The 24,893-nt window shown below is 44.0% G+C and overlaps 2 protein-coding genes across 4 annotated transcripts; both read right to left on the bottom strand.

The window, feature by feature from the left end:
- Positions 1-257: 257 nt before the first annotated feature.
- On the bottom strand, positions 258-7,294 carry LOC125513610. 2 transcript variants are annotated; one of them, XM_048678769.1, is made up of 8 exons: positions 6,990-7,294; positions 5,955-6,050; positions 3,844-4,290; positions 2,965-3,524; positions 2,231-2,769; positions 1,661-1,843; positions 1,338-1,536; positions 258-1,178 (listed from the first exon to the last, which is right to left on the bottom strand). In XM_048678769.1, the coding sequence occupies exons 3-8, from the start codon at positions 3,858-3,860 to the stop codon at positions 487-489; spliced, it is 2,190 nt and encodes a 729-aa protein (XP_048534726.1). In that variant the 5' UTR covers positions 3,861-4,290; positions 5,955-6,050; positions 6,990-7,294; the 3' UTR covers positions 258-486. The 2 variants fall into 2 exon arrangements, with proteins under 2 accessions (XP_048534726.1, XP_048534727.1); XM_048678770.1 differs by lacking the exon at positions 3,844-4,290.
- Positions 7,295-7,600: 306 nt separating this feature from the next.
- On the bottom strand, positions 7,601-12,263 carry LOC125515059. 2 transcript variants are annotated; one of them, XR_007286759.1, is made up of 4 exons: positions 11,086-12,263; positions 10,198-10,298; positions 8,345-8,825; positions 7,604-8,066 (listed from the first exon to the last, which is right to left on the bottom strand). XR_007286759.1 is itself a non-coding variant. In XM_048680478.1 (3 exons), exons 1-2 carry the CDS (start codon positions 12,206-12,208, stop codon positions 10,246-10,248), a joined length of 1,176 nt encoding a protein of 391 aa, XP_048536435.1. In that variant the 5' UTR covers positions 12,209-12,263; the 3' UTR covers positions 7,601-8,825; positions 10,198-10,245. The 2 variants fall into 2 exon arrangements, 1 of the variants encoding a protein (XP_048536435.1); XM_048680478.1 differs by having other exon boundaries at positions 7,601-8,825.
- Positions 12,264-24,893: the final 12,630 nt, after the last annotated feature.

Genomic DNA, 24,893 nt, shown 5'->3' with positions numbered 1-24,893 from the left:
GTTGGATCTCGGTTGAGAGAGCAGACACTTTGTTGGCAAGATAGGGAGCTAGGTGCTAGTAGGACTTACCACACAGCAGGTGTGGACAACTATTTCAAGTTGCTGAGCATTTGAATGATGTAAACCGTTCCTGTCAAAGGTAGCAAATCACCTCCGCGAAACCTTTCTATGTAAATATATCATCATATTACGTTTTGATAAATAATGTACTTGTGTCATGAAAGTCTAACAAAACTTGTCACAACAAAAGCAGGGGCTACTCAATTCAGAATCATCATATAAAACTCTGAAGTCTTATATATTACAGCAAGATGAAATGTGTAGAATGCAAATGGTCCGGGCAAATCACCTCAACACCAACCCAAATAGACAGCAATCCAAACAGAAATTACAAATACATCTCAAGCAATAAATCCAGGCAACAGTATGAGCCCAAGCACGAAACAGGCACAGTTATCCGGGCCATTCCGACATAGCGGCGTAAGATCAACAGACCCTTTTCGGGATGCACATCTGGCCTGTCATGTGCCAGCTTTCACCCCCATCATGATGCGCATACGGGCACGCCGGGGTGTACTCCTCCTCCATGACCAGGAGGTTCCACTGCGCATGCGGGTCATGAGTTGAGAACACGGTCCAGTCAGGAGTGGCGTTCTCATACCTGCTATGCGTGACTCGGGCAAACTCCTCCACATCCTGGTTCTTCTCCATGTCATCCGGGTCGATATCAACGGTGAAGATGTCGCCGTAGGGCCTCTGCGAATGCAACAAGAGCGGCAGCGACATTGGGTCAGCAGACACCGCGGCAAGATCTGCCGTCACGACGATGCTCCGCCCGTCCGGGCTGAAGACCGGGTGGTTCACGTGCCCGGAGAAGTCGTACCCGCTCCGGATTACCCTCACCACAGAGCGGTCGATTGCGTTCATCAGGTAAACAGCAAAGTACCCCGGGTCCATACCATGGTCGCGCTCCGGAGCGTCCGCGGGCTTGTCACGGTTTGACGAGAACACGATCCAGTCCCTGTCCGGCGACCACTGGCAATGTGTGTCAATCCAATCGCCCTCTGTTATCCGTTCCGCTTCACCACCGTCCTCCCCGATCTCTGCGTCCATCATGTATAGATTCTTGTACTTTTTGTCTCCCCCATTTCTTGTCGATCGGAAAACAAGTTTTGTCCCTGTACAAGTGTAATAAATACATAAATGTAAATATACAGCGGTCATTGTGAGAGGTATACAAAGTTATCACCATGCCAAGGGAAACAATATTCATATTGAATGGACTAGAGGACTCATGGAGCCACTGAAGCAAGGCTGCAGTAGTGGTAATTCCTTACCGTCTGAATTGGTGGATGGGAACGCATTATTGAATTTTCCCTTCGTGAGCAGTCGCCGCTCTCGTGCACCACTCGATACGTGAGGGATGGCGTAGATCTCCAATATTTCGTTGGCTTTGAAAGACGGTCCCATACAGACATAAAGTATATCCTTCTTTTGGTTCCACACCGGTGAGAAGACACCATCAGGACCATCCGTCTATATGTACAAGTACACAAATACAAACAGAGCACCCATAGTCAATAAAAACCGGCCAGTCATAAACAGTCGCAAATTCATCCATTCTTTTGAACCAAAAGATAAAGCGGCATGGTGTACTTACTTCGAAGACAACACGCATTCCGTCACTATCGGCCAGCCACACAGCTTTGAATTCGTTATCGACGAATGCAAGCTTAGAGCCATCTTTGGAAAATGCCGGGAATGCACCGGCAACCCTAAACAGACCAATATCTTCATGATGGGACTGCAGCTTGTCGAACCGCCTCGGGACATCATCTCCATGCTGCAGGAGACACAATGTTTTAGACAGCTTGAACGACATCACTACATACTCCATTCCAGAAAATAAGGTGCATCAATTTTCGTTAAAGTCAAATATATGTATGTTTGACCAAGATTACGGAATAAAATATCAACATCCACAATACAAAAATAAATAAAACACGAAAATACTTCCCATGATGGATCTAATTATACAAATTTGGTATTATAGATATTAATATGTTTTTTCTAAAAACTTGGTCAAACATGCACAAGTTTGACTTCAAAAAACTAATACACCTTATCTTTTGGAACGGGGGGAGTATAATTAATGTAATGTAACTGTGCAAGTGTGTACTACTGAACAAGCAAATCATTGTGCATAGGGCATAGCCACAAGGATAGGTACCTCGAGATGGTCGCTTTTGCAACGATGATAGCCAATGTACTTGCCACCATCCATTACAAAGGGGTTGTAATGGTCGCCTTTTGGCTTGGTACACCGAGTGATTTGAAGTGGCTCCTCCGGCAAACCCATGTCAAAAACCTCGATGTGACGGTACTGCGCTTCAACACGGACGTCGGTGAACACAGACTTCTGGCGGATGGTTGCCACAGCCACTCTGCTCTCATCAATGGCTGCTGGAGTCACTGCATCGAATGCCTCCGGGGTCACACGGAGGGTCTCGCCGGTGCTCAAGTCGTGCCGAAATACACCCCAGTTATCCCCAACCTTTTTATGGAAAAATAGTACTGTTTCGCTTCCCCATGATGGCCAGCCAGCGTTCTCGATCACCCGCTCGCGCTCCAGATATGTGCTCTCTAGGTCCATCACGTAAATGTTTGTCAGCAAGTCTTTAACTTCACCATCCCATTTCTTTCCTTGGAACGAAGCCACTGCTACCCTCTTCCCAGATGGTGACACCGAGGGGCTTAAATCGGACGTCCCTGTTTATGTATGTAGAATTAAACAGGTCAACCAAATATTATTTAAGCAGAAATTTAGCCATGCATCCAAGAACAAGTAGAAGCAGATCAAATTCAGAAAGGACACAACTTAATTAGTCATTCATATATCCAGAGACAAGTACAAAGTAGTAGATCAAATAGCAAAAGGAAGATAAGATTCAACAACCAAATTACCTGGTGGAGTGAGGCGCTCAGTTTCGCCTGTTCTGAGATTAGTTTTGTAGACGACATTCCAGGGGCTGCGGCGTTCTTGCACGGGCTCCTTCGTGGACACGAAGACGAGGTAATGGTCAGCTGTGTGACCATCCACCTCGTAGCCTCCTGCGATGCAGCCGCTGTCCTCCAGACGGGCACCACTGAAAAAGTCGCCGCCATAGATGTCCCCCAAGGTGAAGACCCAGACTTCGTCGCCGTCATCGAAGCGCAGGCCTATATGAAGAGTCTCGAGGTGGTGTTGCCTTTCGGAGACGAAGACCAGGCCGGTGAGACGGCCCGAATCGATGGCGGCTTCTTCGACGGCTTCAGGAGCCAGATCTAGGTGCTTGACGATCGACTTGAGGGCCGCAGATGGAATGGGTTGGCAGTTGTAGTTGTACGACACGCCATCCGTCAAGTGCCGCTCCTCCTCCCTTGATGATGCTGGAGCTGGACAGCAGAATATGTCGAGGGGCACCGGAGGCCTGTAGCACGCAAAGAAGGCGATGCTTCCTCTGCTCTCGCCCATTTTGACAATGCTGGTGATGATGAGAAGTATGAGTCTAAGCCAGCGATATGGAACTATATATGGAATATGGCAGAAAGTAATGCAAGGTATTATAAAGCTTGGAGCTTAGTGGTATGGCACTCCACAATATGCGACCCACAGGGCCAAGTAGCCTCTTTGTTAACTATTGCATACTTGTACGCCATCGTAGTTTGCTCAACTGTCAGCGCGTTGTGTGCAACCACCAACAATTTAAAACGGGCATCAGTTTGATATATTTCAATGTATTTTGGTTGTGTAAAACAACTGCAGACGCGGTTGTGCATATATTATCAAATTTGCAGCACTACCTTTTCATACAGGTCATTCTTCAACATTTCTTGGTCTAGATATACTGATGATGGTGGGATCCTGTGATATTCTGCTGACAGTGATATACTGATACATTGGCAATCACTTGATATAGCGGCAATCAGGAGAGCAGCTTGTATTCTTTCTTACCATTTCCATTTCTGCAACTTACATTGACAGTCGAGATTCTTTGATGCTTGCCAGCATATCCATGTATTGCGTGAAACTAAGTTTTGTCTTCTCTGTCCAGGGTGGAATTAATATATCACCCAACCAGAGAGTTGCCAGCAACATCTGGATCAGCATCTAGCAGAGTTGACTTGCACCATAATCATATTATTTTGGCCATGTGGATAGATCTGGCATCAATGCTATCTCTCACACTCAATCGATGGTCATCATCACACATTTCTTTTATCATTCAATGAGACACTGATGTTTTTTCCCTAGCATATATTACTCTGATTAGCCAGGAGCCTGGGACTTCAACAAAGCAAACAAAATTATGCTCAAATGTGCTTGTTTCATATTTTTCCCTTCTCATCTAAAAAGAAGAAAAGGCTCAGTGTTCCATGTTTTATAGCCACATAAAAGGAGCACAACTGATATCTAGCGGCACTTCTGATCAGTTTAAAATTGACCAGCCACTTGGTCATGTACAGGTATCTCCTCAAGTCAGGTCTGTGTGAGTGGATCTCACAGTTTCCATGGTCCATGAGCTCTTGCAACAAGCAATCGATCATGTGCAATTCTTGTGAAGTCAATACTTGTGAATAGTACTCTTACCATTTGTCTATCGTTCAATGAGACTAATTCTTTCCCTTCAGCATAGACCGACGGTATAGTTACCTAGGAGCCTAGGACTTGATCAGAATAAAGACAAACCAAGATCAAATGTGATGGTTAATTCGTAATTTCTCCCCTCATATGGAAGGAACTGACAGTGGGTATCCAGCAATATTTTCAGTTGGTTTCAAACAAAACGGTCACTTAGTCATTTACCCCTTAAGCCTTATAATTAGTTTAGTAGGTCAATTGTGACTCTGTTTAGATGGATCTCGCAATTAACATGGGTTCATGTTAGCACTTGACAAGCAAGTGAGACTTTTTGAAGTCAATACGTGTGAACTGTCATCTCTCATTTGTTTTATCAGTCAATAAGACTAATTCGTTTCCCTTTAGCATAAACTGACCTTAATTAGCAGGGAGTCTGCGACTTGATCAAAGTAGAGAAAAGGCATGCTTGATTTCCTAAAGGGATGGGCTCGTAGTCTCAGTGGGGGGTATAGGAAAGAAAAAGAGGGCTTACTTCAGTTGATTGATCAACTGGATGTTAAGGCAGAACTAAATCCACTGAGTGCAGCGGAAGCCGGAAAGGTCTATCAAGAGTGATGCTGATGAGCGGACCACTAAGCTTATGAGAGAAGAAGAGTTGAAATGGACCTAACATGCTATAGTGAAGCATGTTCAGGAGGGGGGAAGCAATATGAAGTACTTCCATTTTACTTGCAAATGGGAAGCATCGTAAAAAAAAAATCAGCTTGAGCAAGATGATGGCACCATTGGAGAAGCTCAACTCAAGGTGTACATTACTAACTTCTATTTCAGAAAACTGGTTAGGGTGTGTTAATAAACAAATAAAAGCTCAAATCTGGGTTGGAGTTTGTGCTTTAGTCTAATAATGTTCGAAAAATGGTTATGGTGTATTAATAAACGACTAAAAGCTCAAATCTGGGTTGGAGTTTGTGCTTTAGTCTAAGGCTATTTGAAGGTATTGCAATAATATTGTTTTTAACAATCAAAGAGCTTCTACTTTCCTGCAGGTTTGAACTCGGTGCAGCCACTTGGAAATGATCTGCACTGGATCCTACGTGATCCTTAGTTCAACCTGTGGAGGCGCCGGCTACACTGGATTCTGGGTGCAGCCACTTGGAAATGGTTGCTCAGGCTTTGTTCAGCCGATTTGGTTGGCTGCATAGTCATATGATAACCACAGATGGAAAAAGTTAAATGCAATTTAGCAACCACCAAATTAAAACAGAAAACACCCACCAAGGAAACTAAAGGAAAAGGAAAATATTGCATTGTGATACTAGTAACAGATGGTTACCTGCTCAACCAAACAACATCAAAGCACTTCCACTGGGGCAAATGAACTTTTTGTGCAAAATTTCAGCTCCACCATGTCCACCATCAACGCCCATGTCTGCAAGATTAAGAAGTCAAAGAACCATTGAAATGCAATGAACAATGAATAGATACGAGCGGGCATGAGCAGGGTATTTAGATAAACTCACTTGAGAAAAGCAGCTCAGGTTTGATGCAACATTACGAAAAAGATAAACCAAACAACACCTACTAATAAATAAATCAAATATTCTCATAACAATATATACTCACTAATATCGTAAATTGAAGAACATACATACTTAGACTGTTCACTGATTAGAAGGTAGGGGTATCTAAAATTACTATTAAGCTCATTCCATGCTATATCAGACAAGAATGAAATGTACCCATACTTATAAATTCTGGCAACAGATGTGATAATGACTATTCATATTTCGATTATCTTTGTAAAAATTTAGCCTGAATTCTCCTGCACAAATGAACTTACTAGCTGCATCAGGACTCTTCTAAACGTTACAAAAACTATTTTGTAAAATATGAAACCAAGTCATTATTATGGATTTAATAATATCAGCAAGGCAAAGATAATAATATCCAAACAATGAAATATAACCAATTTTATGCTTCATAATGTGCCAATTGAGCTACCTATTTGACACTTGACTTGGTTCAAGCTAGTTTCAAAAAAATTATAATTAAGCCGTGTACCTAATACACTCGGCTATGCCGATTTAAACTCGGTTTATATATAAAAAGAGGCTTGTAGTACACGGCTTACTAGGTACAAGCCGGGTGCAAACCAAGGGCCGAGGTGAGCAGCCCGGTTTATATATAAACCGAGGGCCGTCGTGGGCCACCAGCGGTATGTATACGCATGTATATCCCTTTGTAAACACTGAACAATGACGAGAAACAAACGAAAAGAAGCAGGCCCGATTCGAGCTTGCGGCAATGCACCGGTTTTGTGTGCGCATGTGTAAATAAACGAAAAGAATCAGATTCAGGAGCTGTGTACGTGTGTTCCTTCCGGCAAGAATCAATTATCTTGACGCTGCTGCTCCTCCGCGGCCGCCGGCGCTCCCTACTTCTGCTACTTTGCTGCTCGCTGTTGCTACTCCGCTGCTGCTGCTCGCTTGCCGCCGCCGCTGCTCCCTAGTGCTGCTGCTGCTGGCGAGGAAGGAAGAGGGGAAGAGGTGGAGAGGAGGACAAGGAGAGAAGAGGGGACGAGGACTAGCTTGGCCGAGAGGAGGAGCAGTGGCAGCGAGGCGAGCCAGAGGAGGAGCTGCGGCGGCTGCGTACTGGAGGAGAAAAGAGATAAGGAGAGTGAGAGATGGGACAGATAAGATAGCTACTCAGGGCCGTCCGATTAAGCCGAATCCAACGGTCATAAGAGCATGGTTAAGGCTAGTCATAATGGGGTAACTTAGATAGTAACTTAACACATCCCAAGACAATTTTGCTTATGTGACAAGTATTTAATAAGGAGAGAGGTATTTGGAGTAACATAATATGTTATTGTAACATAGCGCTTCCCAAGATAAAATGAGTCTATAAGGCAATAAAAATGAAACAAACTATGACACTACTACTAAGATACTTTGCACTATGGGGGTAGTAACTTAGACTAGTGGCATGCATATGACACTAGTCTAAGTTACTCCCCACTATGACCAGCCTAATAGTACAGCCAGCTGATGTCTATATGACGTTCCCTTGTCATCTATAGCCAACCTTGTAGCCTTATCTCAAAAAAAAAAAAAACTTGTAGCCTTCAAGTATAATAATAAGATACAAAGATGTGCTACCTCATTAATAAATGGCCCACCTTTCACTCTCACATAGTGCCTACGAGCACGTGTTGCAGCCGGCTCTTATTCTGTAGCCGGCTCCTCTTCTTTCCCCTCCATGTCCTGCTTACATAAGCTTACTATACTTGCTCTAACTTGTAATCCATGGGAGGCCTATATTGACCAATCAAAATGCAAGGGTATAAGCAGTGTGTTTTTTCTTGGCGGCACTCAGCTTATAATAGGTGCTCACAGCCGTCCGACTAAGCAAATCCAACGGTCATGACGCGTAATCCGTGGAAGACCTGCATTGACCAATCAAGATGCAAGATTGTAAGCCAAGTGTTTTTGGAGACACTTGATTTATAATGGAACAAGCCTGGTGCATAAAAAAAGAACCATGAAAGACGAAATCGCCGAAATCAAAATCGGTAATTCCAGACATTAAAGGAAATCCACAGCTAACACCACGTACAACATAGAAAAAACACCGAGCGTATTTGTGTATGAGCCTTAGATGGAATTGGCGTCCGACAAGTAAATGCAGGCAGCCACCTCATGTATGATGTTTGTCTTTGCGTACCAAAACCACCTGGAAGTGGTGGATGTCTCCGGCAGCAGAGCGGAGTGCCGCCCGTTGATTGAGGTGTTCTTCCAATCGAACCCCGTGGGGAGGCTAGTCGCCGTTGACGGGGTCTAGACCAGGACCTTCTTCCGCTAGGGCGCTGAAACCCGTGGGCATCAAGGAAAATAAATCTGCCCTGGCGTCGTACATCATGTGCTAGTCAAACTGCAAGGAGAAGAAGCGCGGACACGATTGGGGGCCTCCAGCGTAGGCATGCAGAAGAGCCCTATGAGACGGAGGAGGATCTCGGCGATAAATAGAAGGGCATGTTTAATCCCTACAAGTGCACATCATCACAGTTGACCAGGGCATGATAAATAGAAGGTCAATTCCCTTGTGGAGCACATCACAAGCCGCATGCACAGCGTAGAGAGTAGAAAAACATACATCAACTAATCCATTTTCTTCGTCTCTGACAACGAAACTTAACTCTTGTTACCTGCAGAGCAACCATTGTTGTCAGATAAACCGAATTGCAGTACTCATCCACGCAGAAGACATTGAGTTTATCTAACATTTTTTTTTGTCTGATTCAGACAGTAGGCACTAGCTACAACAATACGGAGATTGTTCTCTAAAAAAACATTATGGAGATTGTTTCAAGAGCTCAAGGTTGAATCGACTCAACAATTTTGGACACAACCAACAGTACAAAGAGAGAACAGAAATAGGAAGACAGTTAATTTGTAGTGGCACACATTCAATTTCTCAGGCTTTTGGCTACATCTAGTCTCAGTAGAGCCTAAATGGTTGGTGCTTCAGATAAATCTATTAGAACATCCTATAGCTTGTCAAATCTTGTGAAAGTTTCTTTCTAATCATGGGCATGTGAGGGGCTCACGGAGAAACAGAGCAGAAACATCTGGTTTTAGCTCATAAGCATACTCTTACAGAAACGTACGATCTATATAATCACTAACACCTAGAATTTAATCAAATTCATGCAGTAGAAAATCATGCATCATTTTATTCATTAATCATGCATCAGTTTATTGATTAATACTTCCTTCCAACCAAACAGAGGACCTTTTTCTTACTCTGCGCAATATCAAAAACGAAATGTTGGCAACAGGCAACTACTCCCTCTGTAAAGAAATATAAGGGCGTTTAGATCACTATCAGTGCCCTCTTCACGAGTACTCCCTCAGTAAAGAAATATAAGAGCGTTTAGGTCACTACTTTAGTCATGCCATTTTTATCATGTGCTCAGTACAAAAATTGTTAAACATTTATAATGACTGAAATCGAAGAAATCAGACTGCACACAAACAACTATATTAGGGATTATGGGAGTTAGACTGATAAATAGAGACATGTTGAGAAAAGTACTTAACCAAACACCTAAGATTATCTTATCTGTACAATAACTGCAAGTGGTCATTAGGTATGATAACGATCCTTCATGAGAATTGAGACTTATGAATTTCACTAAAAGAGTCTCATGAGCTCCTAAGGTATTAAAGATACTAGTAGTAGATACTATGATATAGTAGGGTATCAGAATATAGATCAATTAGTAGATTGTGTCTGACGCGTATACAAGAAAAAAAAGAATAATTAGATAAAATAATGTGAAAATGTTTCCCTAAAAAAGCAATATGTGAAATGGCAAACCCATATTAATAAAGAAAGTTTCAAGCCAAGTGCCGAGGTGTTGTTAGTTATCAGCTATTTGCATTGATGGAACAACAAACAAATCATCTTCAAACTTCACAGACCCATAACCACAGAAAAAATCAATGCAATGTAGCAACCAGCAAAAATAAAAAGAAAGGGAAATATTTCATTATGCTACTACTAACAGATAGTACCTGCTCAAGCATTTCATCACGTTAGCATGTCTATCCAGACAATTCAGATTATGTATTGTACAAAAGTTTAGCTCCAGAGGGTCCACCACCATTGCCCCCGTCTACAAGAATAATATGTTAAAGAACAAATGAGATTCCAACGAACAGTCAAATAGGTACGAGAGAGCATTAACAAGATATGTAGATAAACAGAATGCTGTATTTTGAGAAAATAATTCATGCCTGGTGCAAAATTAGGAATAGATAAATAAAATAGCAGATAGGAAAGGAAAAGTATCTAAAGTTACACTTAAGATGGTCCATGCCACACTGGATAAAAATGGAACATGCTCATACTAATAAATGTTAGCAATAAAAGTGATCATGACTATTCATATTAAGATTATCTTTAAATAAATTTAGCCTGAATTTCTAGCAAATGGACATGTCACTTGCAGCATGACTCTTCTAAAAGTGAAAAACTAATTTGTAACCATCAAACCTAGTCGCCATTGGGGATTTACTATTACTGGCAAGATCGACAAAGATAACCATATTGAATGGAAGAAATATAACCAGCTTTGAGCTTCAGGATGTACCAATTGAGCTACCTATTTGACATTTCAATTGGTTCAAGCAAGTTTCTCATGTAACTGTCTTCAATTTCAAAACACTGTGTATCTCATCTTGAGTAACATTTGTACTGCAGCAATGCACTAATACCACCATTATGAAATTCTTGAGTATGTCTATTGGTCCATAACAAAAATTTAGTTCGAGTACTCTACATAATACTATTTGCAAATCTTTGTGTTGTTTCATTCTATGGACGTCCTAGATTAAACAGGTAAAAGTACACAATTCAACAGTAATAATCCAAGAACATCAAATAACTTGATTTGTTTTTACCTGCAGTATAGACACCTTCAAATGGACAACAGCGATACCAGTCATGGGATTCGAAAAGTTTCTTGAACTGCAATGATTCAAACTGGACCGTGAAGATGCCGACAGACGTCCACAATAACACCACATTATTGTCCTCTGCAAACCCTAGTATCGATGGGTACCCTATCTCCATCTCTGAATTCAAGGAAAGTAACTTGTCGAGATCAATACTTCTTCCCAGCACCCATGAAGAAACACCCTTGCAATCGGTCTTCCTCTTCCATAATTGGGCACAAAAGCCTCTCAGGAAGAGGAAACCAAGGCCACCACCCTCTGCCGGCATAACCCAAATATTGCCTTCGCCCATGTCTCGAGTGTTCCCCACTGGCATGGGTATTAAAGCCAGGCTCCGCTTATCCAAATCAAATTCAAGGATTTCTTGCGAATTCCCATAAAGCAACCAATAAAAGGAACCCCCAACCATCACAGCAGGCATGCCCGTGTAAACCATGGTGAGAAAACCAGAATCCTCTGATGGAAGCGGTGTTGAGACGAGATTGTCCCATACAGCGGTCACCGACGAGTAAACAGAGGCTACAGCTTGTGTACTTTGAATGTCGCTATTGCCTACCAAGACCACCTGGAAATGGTGGAAATCTCCGGGAGCACGAAGCACCGCCGCGCCGATCCAGGTTTTCTCCACGGCGAACCCCGGGGGAATGTCCAGGCGGTGCTGGTCGCCGGTGAATGGGTCCCACACCAGGAGCTGCTTCTGTGAGTCGTGGAAGATGAGTACGAGGCCATGGCGGCATCCGAGGATGTGGAAGCGGTCGCCAGCGGCGATTGCGAAGGGGAAGCGGGATTGCGGGACGCGATTGGGGGGCTCCAGGGTAGGCTGGAAGCGAACCTCGCAAAAATCATGGACGAAGCAGCCGAGGAGGGGAGGGTTTCTGCGGTGGTGCGCGCGGAAGCGGCGGGAGAAGCCGGGGTCGGAGGCGAGGCTGCGCCAGAACTTGCAGACGGCGGAGGCGCGGGGGAGGGATGAGGGCTGCGGGGGGAGGCGGAGGAGGATCTCGGCGAGCAGGTCGTCGTCGTCCAGCGGCGCCGCCGCCGAGGAGCGGGGGCGGCGGCGGGGGCTGCTCATCTTCTCGCGGCGGCTGGGGGCGGCGCGGCCTGGGAAGAGTGAAGTGTGAAGAGCAGAAGCAGGCTCTGAAGTGGGCTACAGACTGAAGCCCACGAGTGATTTGGTGCACCTCTTCACTGTTTTTGAAATTTGGGAGATTATTGCAATGCATCAGGTCAAAGGATAAACCTTGCAAAATCCTCAGTCTTCTTTAGTAAGGGCTGCCCTACTTCTTTGAAAACTGAGATAAAGGCTGCTCTGAATATTCCAACTGAATCGCTCTCTGATAAATATTTAGGAATGTCATCTGATGTGGGAAATTGTAAGAACGGGGCTTTCAAGTTCCTAAAGGACCGGGTTTGGAACAAGGTCAAGAGTTGGATGGAAAAACTTCTGTCGGCAGGAGGGAAAGAAGTTCTTATTAAATCGGTGGCACATGCAATTCCAGTATATTTCATGTCATGTTTCAGACTTCCACGCGGCCTCTGTGAGCATATTAATTCCTTGATTAAGAAGTTCTTGTGGGGCAGCAAAGAGGGAAAACGGAAGCCTAGTTGGGTCTCTTGGAGTACAATGACGCAACCAAAATATTGTGGAGGCCTTGGTTTTCGAAATATTGAACTTTTCAACCTTGCTCTCCTCGCTAGACAGGCATGGAGGATCGTGATGGACCCTGAATCACTTAGTGCTCGAACTCTCGAGGCCAAGTACTACCCTTCCGAAGAATTCCTACATGCCGAACTAGGCTCGGCACCGTCCTAGATATGGCGCGCCATCATTGATGGCCGCGAGGTACTCACGCAAGGGATGATCAGGAGAATAGGAAACGGTCATTCGACGAGCATCTGGCATCACAACTGGTTGCCGAGGCCCTCGGACATGAGGCCAATTGTGAGCAGAGTGGCAGACCCTCCTCAGACGGTTAATGAACTGACTCTACCTAGTGCTGAATGGAACCGAATGCTGATTGATGAAGTCTCCCTACCATCAGACGCTGCAGCTATATATTCCATCCCGCTATGCACACGGAATATTGAAGATTTTTGGTCCTGGGTACATGAAAGAAGTGGTATTTTTTTAGTTCGATCCTCTTATCGCATGCTAGTTGAGACTAAGATGACAAGAGAGGCGTGGCTCGAAGGAACGGCTTTTGCGTCGAATGGGGACAAAGAAAAACAATCCTGGAACGTGTTGTGGAAGGTGAATGTCCCTCCCAAGCTGAAAATCTTTATATGGAGGCTGGCTCAGCAATCAATCCCGACTGCGGATGTGCTGCATCACCGTAATATGTCCACAACGACATGTTGTGGCCTCTGCGGAGCTGAGGACTCCTGGCAGCACTCGTTGCTTCATTGCACGATGGCCAGATGCGTCAGGGCACTTTTTGATCAGGATCTCGTGGAGGCCTTGAACACCACCACGGAACCAGATGCAAAACGATGGCTTTTTTCGCTCCAGGAGATGCTCTCTTCGCAGGAGTTTCTCTTGGTAGTCACAACTCTATGGGCACTTTGGATTGCACGACGACAGGCGCTACACGAACACATTTTTTAGAGCCCACTGTCTACATACCACTTCATCTTGAAGTTCGTCCGGGAGCTTGACGAATGCAAACCGAAGAAAAATACATCTGGACAACCAATGGTGACTCCTGCACATCCGAGATGGATCCCTCCTCCTGAAGGAATTGCTAAAATCCAGGTCGATGGGGCTGTCTCCATAGATGGCAATTTTGGCTCATTCAGTGCCCTGTGCAGAAATTCATCAAGAAGTTTTTTGGGTGTTTCGGTCATCAAGGTTCATGGAGTAACGGATCCGGTGACGCTGGAAGCGCTGGCATGCCGCGAGGCGCTTGCGCTGGCAACTGACCTGGGCCTTGCTCGCATCCTCGTCGTGAGTGACAGCCAAGGGGTAGTGAAGGACATCAAGAATTGCACCGGGGGAGCCTACGCCAGCACAACCAGGGAGATCGTGGAAACATCAACTAGTTTTGATAGTTGTACCTTCATCTTTGAAGGTAGAGCCACTAATATTGAGGCACATAGCCTCGCTAAACATGCTTTCGGTTTGGATTATGGGCGCCGTGTGTGGCTTTTACACCCTCCAAACATCTCTTGTATCCCCATGAACTTGTTTGAGTAATGAATAAAGCGTGTTTAGACTTAAAAAATGAAATTTGGGAGATAAAAACCTCAGAAGACCATATAATAAAAAGATAAAAACCTAAACAACAACATAGTGATAAATGGAAACCGTGCTTGTAAAAAAATGGGGCGATGATAGGCGCCGATCGCCGCGCTGTCTTCCGATTTGCCCGCCCCGAGCCATTGGCTCCTTATCCACCTAGGTCATCTTCTTCCTTCCCTCTGCTTTGCTACTGTCTACCGTTCTCCTTCACGCGTAGGTCGCCGCATGGTGACCACCCCTCTCTCCCGCTCCCTGTAGTCTCCATTCCCGCCCTCACCTGTTTGCCTCGTCCTCCGGGACGCTCGCGGACGACACTGAAGTGGGCTATAGACCGAAGCCCGCGAGTCTAAAGCGGATTTGATTTGGTGCACCTCTTCATGGTTTGGGAAATTTGGCAGATAAAAACCTCAAAAACCCCTAAAAATATAAAAACCTTAAAACCAACATAGTGATAAATGGAAACCGTGCTTGTAAAAAAATGGCCGCATGTATTCTGCAGAACTTGGGTGTTATTTGTTTCAGAAAGTAGCTCTTTTTTTGAAAGCTTTCAGAACGTAGCTCTATTCCCATAGAAGTTATTTTGGTTTCATAATATGTACGTCAACACAAAATTTAACCGATACATATTTTATGTTTGTGTGCTATAGAAGGAAGACAAATAAGTGGATTGCTATTTGCTATTATGAGCCTACAAAACCAATTTTTTTTTAATGTATCTTAAAGCATCTACAGTCAGACTCCTCAAATTGACCGGGCAGACATATGATCACTGATCGGACAGGAGAGAGAAAGAAAAGTTGACCCAACCGAGCCCCTCAAAGTCTCCTCAAATGCTCGGGTTGTCCGGCAATACTCATATTATCCTCATGTATGAGGGAAACGAGTCAGGTTGTGGCCTAGTTGAGGAAAAATGATGCAAGAAATGATGTACTCATGTTGTTTTTGCTTGCATGATGGTTGGTGGGGTTTGATAGAATACAAGCTCACACGTTTGGTAGTAGCGGCGTTCCGTATGCGCAATGAGAGAAGAATGCAACCTGACACAGAAAAGAAACAGGTCTTTCTCACCTCGTGGTCCGCGTGAAACTACATGAATGAAAATGGCCAATTCGGTCATACCTCCTCAGCCTGGCCCTCGAGTGCTTTAAACAAAATGCAATGCTGGAAATTGATCTGAGCCAAGCAACCAAACACCGGACGAAGTTTTTTTTATATTCATATGCAGTCTACCAACCACCATACAGCAAACCACTCATATTTTCATATGCACTTCTTGGCTCACCCGCACATGTATGAAAGCCCGTATTCTGAACCATGGCTCAGTCGTATTTCTCGGTGCATTTATTTCCAGCTAACCTAGCGAGACACTAGCACCCATCTCCTCGCGTTTCTGCATGGTGAGGATAGCGAGACCCATCGCACCCGAGGCCCAAAAATTCATACTCAAAAAAGGAAGATAAAAAATCAGGAAGGAGTGTTTTGGTCCTAACGCTTCTGGATGAATAGTACCCAAAAAATAGTAGACTGTTTTTTTTAAAAATTGATTTTTTATAGTTGTTCGTGTTAGTGTCACAAGTATGTTTGACAATTTTCATACAAAACATAGCAGTAGTGTTTTGTCGGTGAAAAAGCAAATTTAAGGTAACATTTGGTGTTCAAATTTATTTATTTTGTACAGGCCAAAATATTTAACTTTTTCCCTAAACCTTTGCAGGTAGCATTTAGATGTAACTATAAATAACAACAACAACAATAACAAAGCCTTTAGTCCTAAACAAGTAGGTGTAGGCTAGAGGTGAAACCTGTAAGATCTCCCAACCAACTCATGGCTCTGGCACATGGATAGCAAGCTTCTACGCGTCCATGTCCATAGCTTGCTTTTTGGTGATACTACAATCCTTCAGGTCTTTCTTAATTGACTCCTCCCATGTCAAATTCGGTCTATCCCGCCTTCTCTTGACATTCTCCACACTCTTTAGCCGTCTGCTATGCACTGGAGCTTCTAGAGGCCTGCGCTGAATATACCCAAACCATCTCAGACGGTGTTGAACAAGCTTCTCTTCAATTGGTGCTACCCCAACTCTATCTCGTATATTATAAATCCGGACTCGATCCTTTCTCGTGTGGCCACACATCCATCTCAACATATGCATCTCCGCCACACCTAACTGTTGAACATGCTACCTTTTAGTCGGCCAACACTCAGCGTCATACGACATTGCGGGTCAAACCGTCGTCCCGTAGAACTTGCCTTTTAGTTTTTGTGGCGCTCTCTTGTCATAGAGAATGCCAGAACCTTGGCGCCACTTCATCCATCCAGTCTTGATTCGATGGTTCACATCTTCATCAATACCCCCATCCTCCTGCAGCATTGACCCCAAATACCGAAAGGTGTTCTTTTGAGGTACCACCTGGCCATCAAGGCTAACCTCCTCCTCCTCACACCTAGTAGTACTGAAACTGCATAGCATGTACTCGGTTTTAGTTCTACTAAGACTAAACCCTTTCGATTCCAAGGCTTGTCTCCATAACTCTAACTTCCTATTTACCCTCGTCCGACTATTGTCAACTAGCACAACATCATCCGCAAAGAGCATACACCATGGGATATCTCCTTGTATATCCCTCGTGACCTCATCCATCACCAATGCAAAAAAGATAAGGACTCAAAGCTGACCCCTGATGCAGTCATATCTTAATCAGGAAGTCATCAATGTCGACATCATTTGTTCAAACACTTGTCACAACATTATCGTACATGTCCTTGATGAGGGTAATGTACTTTGCTAGGACTTTGTGTTTCTCCAAGGCCCACCACATGACATTCCGCGATATCTTATCATAGGCCTTCTCCAAGTCAATGAACACCATATGCAAGTCCTTCTTTTGCTCCTTATATCTCTCCATAAGTTGTCGTACTAAGAAAATGGCTTCCATGGTCGACCACCCAGGCATGAAACCAAACTGATTTTTGGTCACACTTGCCATTCTTCTTAAGCGGTGCTCAATAACTCTCTTCCATAGTTTCATTGTATGGCTCATCAGCTTAATTCCATGGTAATTAGTACAACTCTGGACATCCCTTGTTCTTGAAGATTGGTACTAATATACTCCATCTCCATTCTTCTGGCATTTTGTTTACCCGAAAAATGAGGTTGAAAAGCTTGGTTAGCCATACTATCACTATATCTCTAAGACCTTTCCACACCTCAATTGGGATACAATCAGGGCCCATCGCCTTGCATCCTTTCATCCTTTTGAAAGCCTCCTTAACCTCAGACTCCTGGATTCGCCGCACAAAACGCATAATGGTCTCATCAAAGGAGTCGTCCAGTTCAATGGTAGAACTCTCATTCTCCCCATTGAACAGCTTGTCGAAGTACTCCCACCATCTATGCTTAATCTCCTCATCCTTCACCAAGAGTTGGCCTGCTCCGTCCTTAATGCATTTGACTTGGCCAATATCCCTCGTCTTCATCTGTCGGATCTTGGCCATCTTATAGATGTCTCTTTCACCTTCCTTCATGTCTAACCGTTGGTAGAGGTCCTCATATGCCCGACCCCTTACTTCACCAACAGCTCGCTTTGTAGTCTTCTTCGCCATCTTGTACTTCTCTATGTTGTCTGCACTCCTATCCACGTATAGGCATCTAAAGCAATCTTTCTTCTTTTTAATCGCCTTCTGGACATCATCATTCCACCACCAGGTATCCTTATCTTCGCTTCTCCTTCCCCTGGACACTCCAAACACCTCCAAGGCCACCTTACGAATGCAAGTCGCCATCTTCATCCACACATTGTCCGCATCCCCTCCTTCCTCCCAAGGGCCCTCCTTAATGACCCTCTTCTTGAACGCCTGAGCTACCTTTCCCTTGAGCTTACACCACTTCGTTCTAGCAACTTTGGCACGCTTATCCCGATGGACACAAATCCGAAAGCGGAAGTCGGCAACCACCAGCTTATGCTGGGGTACAACACTCTCTCCAGGTATCACCTTATAGTCTAGGAACGCGCGCTTATCTTCTCTTCTCGAGAGTATGAAATCAATATGGCTAGAGTGTTGGTCACTACTAAAAATCACCAGATGTGATTCTCTCTTTCTAAAGAGGGTGTTAGCTACAATCATGTTGTAGGCTAGAGCAAAGCTTAAGACATCTTCTCCTTCTTGATTCCTAATGCCATAGCCAAAGTCCCCATGCACCTTTCAAAACATGTGTTAGATGTACCCACGTGGCCATTGAGGTCTCCTCCTATGAAGAGCTTCTCACCAATCGGTACACTCCTAACCATGTTCTCCAGGCCTTCCCAGAACTCCCTCTTGGTGTTCTCATTGTGGCCTACTTGTCGGGCATACACGATGATAACATTGAGAACCAAGTCCTCAACTACCAGCTTGACCAGGATAATTCGGTCCGAGACGTCTACCACTCCATACTTGAGGCTCTTGTTGATCAAGATGCCTACGCCATTTCTGTTTGCGGCCGTCCCCGTGTACCACAGCTTGAAGCCGGTATCCTCCACCTCCTTCGCTTCTGTCCTCTCCATTTGGTTTCTTGGACGCAAAGGATATCAACACCTCTCCTCACCGTTGCATCAACTAGCTCCCGAAGCTTCCCTGTCAGAGACCCTACGTTCCAGCTATCTAAGCGAATCCTCCTAGGCTCGGCTAGCTTCCTTACCCTTCGCACTCGTCGAGTCAAATGCAAAAACCCTTTCTCATTTTGCACTACATCCGGGTGCCGATGTAGCGCGCCACTAAGGATGCGACGACCCGATCCTCGCTCACTTGCCACCGTATCTGGATCAAGATACGGCGCGCAGTTTTCATCTCCATAAGAGTGGCTGAGTTTTCACGTTAGCTCGCCAAACCTATCATAACCCTCCTCCTTTACCCAGGCTTGGGACAGGCTATGTAACTATAAATACATAAAAAAATGTTGGGATTTTTGACATTTCAAAAGTTATTTTTTGGGCGTAGAAACACGTGTCCCTGGGAGCCAAAATGGATATCCGCAATTCCAGGATGATTCTACTTAGACAGGGCAAGATCCTTCCATTTTGTCTATAAAAAAGACACATGCATACACTGTCTGTATGTGTATTTCATTTCTCAAGAGCTTAACTCATGAAAGAATTCGGTTATTTTCCAGACAGGAATGGGTGGACTGTATTGATAATCTTTTGCTGCCAAATCTCTGACAGGTACATTTCCATGCCATAGTACTGAGCATGACACCACCCAGAGCTAAACTATAGACACTGAACTCAATGAAGATGGTAAGCACAAAGATATCTTTGCTTCTCGAGAGAGCATGCCATGGGCGAGCCATATCGAAGTTACTGGTTTTGGGGGCAGACCTCAGTACTGTTTCATTTCATTTCATCAGTTTCTATGGTCATACGCCCCATACCTGCCTCGGCAGCGAAGTCGATGGCCTTCAGGCTGTCGACCGTCTCAGCGCGCATGAAGAGTGTCAGGCCGTCAGCTACTCGGCTACATGAGAAAGTTTGTCATCCCAATCTCTGAGCGTCAGACCGTCTCAACCCCATGTCCCATGCTTGTTTCTCGCCAGGACGAGCCGTCGATGTTGATTTACGGCGAGTCTCCAGGTGGCTTGGACCAGCTTTTGACAGTACCTGTAGCTCTCTGTTCATACCGTTAGTGATCTCAGAAATAAGTTGTAGGGCAGATGAGGCGGCAGCCAGAAGGGAAGACTTGTCGCCAGCACTGGCAGCATTATGGCACAGGCCATAATATCTCCAGGTGTTCAGCCTTCACCATATCCCACATAAATTAGAAGAAAATTATCCCAGTAGCAGCATTGCTACTGAATATGTGCAAATTAGCACAACTCATAAAGGCGTCCCTGGAGCAATGATATCTCTTTGAAATACAGATCGAGACACACAAAAAGGATGAACAAACGTCATGGGCATAAGCATGGATATTGCGGGACCTGAGCAAACGATGATGGAAAAAAAAATGCAACGCAGGCAAATGAAACGTAATATTCAGTGACAAGGCCAACGCTAATGCATTAACAGAAGGAAGTTAATTTCTCTTCAAGCTAGTTCCAATCTTTCCTAGAGAAATCAGATAACAGACGGGCAGTTCATAAGTCAGAAGATTAACTCCAGTTACAGTTGACCAGGACATGTTAATTCCTACAAGTTCACGGCACATTTGACCAGGGCATGACACATAGCGGGTCAAATTCCCTTGTGGAGCACATTACAGGCCCCATGCGCAGCATACAGGATGGAAGAGCCTGAAACAAAGAGTTCATTTCTGCATCTCAGCCATCCGAAACCTAACTCTTGTTACCTGTCGACCAATCAGTGAAGCCAGTCAAACAGATTTCTAATACTCAATTATTTGATGCATGGAAATTATCTCACAACTTGTGTACGGTTCGGACAGTAAGCATTAGAGCTTCGATGATGTGGAAATTGTGCCAAAGGCTTTAGGTCAAATCAACTCAGCAATATTGGAGAAAACCAACAGTACAAAGCGAGAACATCAATAGGACGACAGTTAATTGAGCTGAATCGTTTGGTTTCTAGCTCATGGGCATACTCATTAGAAATGTACAAGCTAGATAGTCACTAAAAAATGAACTTAATCAAATTCATGCAGTGGAAGCCTCGGGGATTTTATAATGCATCCTTTTATGAATTGATACTTCCTTCGGTTAAAATAGATAACGCCTTTTTTACTCCATACAGTATCAAAAACGAAACATTGGCAACTACTCATGACGAGAGAAGTGTTTAGTATGAATCTAGACAGGTCATTTTGATCATGGATTCAGTACAGAAATTATTAAGCATCTATAATGACAAAAGTCGCAGAAATTATACTGCACATAAACCACTACAACAGCCAATATGTACTTTGGATAAGACACACTATGTTGGAGGTTATGAGAATTAGACTGACAAATAGATATACGTCCTGAAAATATTAAACCAGACCCACCTAAAATTAGCATAATTGTACAATAACTGCAAGCGAGCATTATGTATTATAATGTTCCTGGATGGGCAGTAATGTGAAATGTTTTCCCTAAGAAAGCAATAGTGTGAAGCTTGTAATAACAAAGCAAGTTTGAAGCCAAGAGCTGAGGTGTTGTTACTTGCTAGTTACCAATACAAATTTGAATTCATGGAGCAATAAAGTACTCCCTCGAAGGGAATTCATGGAGCAATACTAAAGCAATATTATGAACTAGTGTAGTGTTAAAAACGCTCTTATATTATGGGACGGAGGAAGTAAAACATAACCACAGGAGAAAATGCAACATAGCAACCAGGAAAAGTAAAACAGAAAATACCCTCGAAGGAAAATAAAGGGAAAATATTCTGCTACCACTAACAAATAGTTACCTGATCAATAAATCACAAATTCAAGATAGCATCTATCCAGACAGATCATATTATGCATCGCACAAAAGTTTAGCTCCACCGTGTCCACCACCAATGCGAGCATCTACAAAAATAGGAAGGCAAGGAACTAATGAGATTCCAACAAACATTTAAATACGTACGAGGGCATTAACTAGATATTTAAATAAACACACTGCTATAAATCAAGAAAACAGTTCAGTTGTATCTCATAATGAAATCCTTGACCATGTCAATAGGCCTGCAACAATAAAGAAAATAGTTCGCTTATTATACACATAATATGCCAACCCCAAATAAATTGCTTTTGCCAATCATCATGTCCGTTGTTTTACTGTATGGACATCCATAGAATAAACAGATAAAGTGTCTGCTACCTCTGACTCAAACCACATAACACAATAACAACAATACAAGACTATAAAATACTAACTTTGTTTCTTTTTACCTGCGGTATAGACACCTTCAAATGGATAAAAGTGAAACCAGCAGTAGGATTCAAAAAGTTTCTTAAACTGCAATGGTTCAAACTGGACCATGAAGACGCCGATAAATGTCCGCACTAACACCGCATTATTGTCCTCAGCAAACCAGAGTATCCTTGGGCTTTGACTCCCCTCCTCTGAATTCATGGAAAGTAGCTTGTCTAGTGCAACAGTTCTTCCCAGCACCCATGAAGCTACACCATCACAGTCCGTCTTCCTCTTCCATAGTTGGATGCAGTAGCCCGACAGGAAGAGGAAACCAAGGCCACCACCCTCCGCCTGCATAACCGTGAAGGAGCACCTCCCCGCATCGACGTCCACTGGCACATCTATCACACTTAGGCTCTGCCTATCCACATTAAATTCAAGTATTCCAAACCAATTCCCAGTAAGCAACCAGTAAACGGAACTCCCAACCATCACAGAGCAGACGACCAAAATCCTGATGGGTACATCACTGGTAGGATCCTTGGCCGGAAGCAGTGTCGAGGTGAGATCACCCCATACACCGGTCTCCGACGAGTACACCGAGGCCACAGCCCGTGTAAGCTGCATGCCGCTGTTGCCTACCAAGACAACCTGGAAATGGCGGGCCTCTCCGGCAGCACGAAGCACCGCCCCGTTAATCACGGTTTCCTCCTTGTCGAACCCTGGGGGGATGTCTAGGAAGTGCTGGTCACCCGTGACGGGATCCCATACCAGGAGCTGGTTCCGCGTCCAAAGGAAGATGAGCACGAGGCCATGGCGGCATCCGAGGATCATGAAGGCGTCGCGGGCGGCGATGGGAAAGGGGAAGCGGGCTTGCGGCACGCGATTGGGGGCCTCCAGCGTAGGTTCGAAATGGACGGTGTAGAGAGTTTGGACGAAGAAGAGCCCAAAAGAAAGGGAAGCCCAAAACAAGGTTTGGAGACTGAAAGCCCACGAAGAGTGAAAACCCCAAGAAGGTTTTGAAGTTTGTGAATTGTCAGGGAAATGAAAATCTCAAAACAACATAGTGATATGTAGGGATGTACCGGATCAACCTACTTATTTTTAGATAATAATAATAACCTACTTCTAAAAATACGACCACTTGTGTCCTGCAGAATTGTTGTGCTACCTTTTGTCGTTGTTCTCTCTAGAACTCAACTAATCATATTTCTGGACGGTTTTTAGGCGGCTATAATTCATCCCTAGTTCCTACTATGTTTTCTTGAGGATATTGAGAGTTTATTTTAAACATGCAAGTTCGAAATGTTGTGTGTACTGGTGTGGCCCTCTAAAACAAGTGAACCATGTTCCCCCACCGTCGCAGTGAACATGATGTTGTATGATTATGAAATGAAGTCTTCCGCAAAAAAAATGATTGTGAAATGAAGTACATGTGGCTTTATTCCATCGAAAAACTCTTTTTGGACACGTACCACTTTTTAAAATAACTCACTGTATCAAATAAATCTGGATTTTTTTTATACATGTACATACGGATGTAAGTATGTCTTTATAAAATTTCACGGTTACATATTTTATTTTATGGACTGCACACAAACAACATTGACACATATTTTTGTTTGTGATAGCGATTATGTTTTTGAGTTTTGGCCACATCTCTCCTCTCTTTTTTCATGCTTTTGAACTCTTTATTTATACCCGTCTCATTAATGAATCATTATTTCAGCATCCTTCCTTTCAAGCAATTTAATTTGTCCCCTGGGCTTGTTGTATTCAGCAAGCGGTCTTTTAGTTCCACAATTGGGATGTGAGGGTCATGCGACTTTGTCAAACATATAGTTGCAGGTTTTTCACTAGAGGCTTGTAAGAACCCACCGATGTGAATGGGTGATCAAGAAACGACAAGTCTGGTCAAACTTTTTTTTGTTGTACAATTATTTTTGATATAGTTTACCACTCATGCGAAGTGGTTAAACTTGATGTAACTTTGTTTATACCAAGGGTCTCAGTTGGCCGTGTTTTTTCATACATCAATTTTAGACCCTTTTTACCATCTTTCTTTGATCAATAAATTTTTTTTCATTCGCTTCAGTGCTAAATGCATACTGAAGCCCACGAAGAAGCCCAAGGATGTTTTAAAATAAGGAATGGAGGGAGTATTAACAACCTACCTACTTCTTTTTAGATAATAACCTACTCTTAAAAATATGACCACTTGTCACCCTTGAAAGCTTTCGTATGGAATTGAGCCTAATTTCGGTACTGTCAATTGACACCGGTGACCTACTTCCCTAGCAGAGTAGGCGGCGGACCGGGAAGATTTTCTTGCCTTGCTTCGTGAACATTTGCGGTGAGCTCAGGAACACATTAAAGCTCAAACAAACAAACATCGTTGTATGCCGATGAGGTCGGGAGGGGGGATGTGGGAAGGGTGTGATAGTCTCTGGATCGGATAGGCTAGAAACTCCCGATGAACCTACCTTCTCCTGGTCCAGATGAGGAACTCCTGGTGTCGGCCATGATGGCGGTGGCCGGTGATGGCAGTGAGTGGATGGCGGCGGTAGTGGAGCTTCCCGTGAGCACCGCGCTAACCCTAGATCGGTAGGGAATACCGATGGGGTTTGCGGCAGCGATTAACCTCGTAAGTCATGCCCCGGCCCCCACCTTTGCTTATATAGCGCGGGTCATAGGGGCCCACC

The sequence above is a fragment of the Triticum urartu genome, chromosome 6 (genome assembly GCF_003073215.2).
Source record: "Triticum urartu cultivar G1812 chromosome 6, Tu2.1, whole genome shotgun sequence".
Lineage (NCBI taxonomy): Eukaryota > Viridiplantae > Streptophyta > Magnoliopsida > Poales > Poaceae > Triticum > Triticum urartu.
This window is presented reverse-complemented; position numbering and strand designations above follow the sequence as displayed.

Bases quoted from the DNA above. Each gene is read 5' to 3' on its own strand.
- LOC125513610 (XM_048678769.1), bottom strand. The intron at 2,770-2,964 runs GTAATTTGGTTG...ATACATAAACAG, and splicing joins TGAGCGCCTCACTCCACCAG to GGACGTCCGATTTAAGCCCC. The intron at 1,844-2,230 runs GTACCTATCCTT...TGTCTCCTGCAG, and splicing joins GCAAAAGCGACCATCTCGAG to CATGGAGATGATGTCCCGAG.
- LOC125515059 (XM_048680478.1), bottom strand. From the start codon at position 12,208: ATGAGCAGCCCCCGCCGCCGCCCCCGCTCCTCGGCGGCGGCGCCGCTG. The intron at 10,299-11,085 runs GTAAAAACAAAT...TTATTCTTGTAG, and splicing joins TGAAGGTGTCTATACTGCAG to ACGGGGGCAATGGTGGTGGA.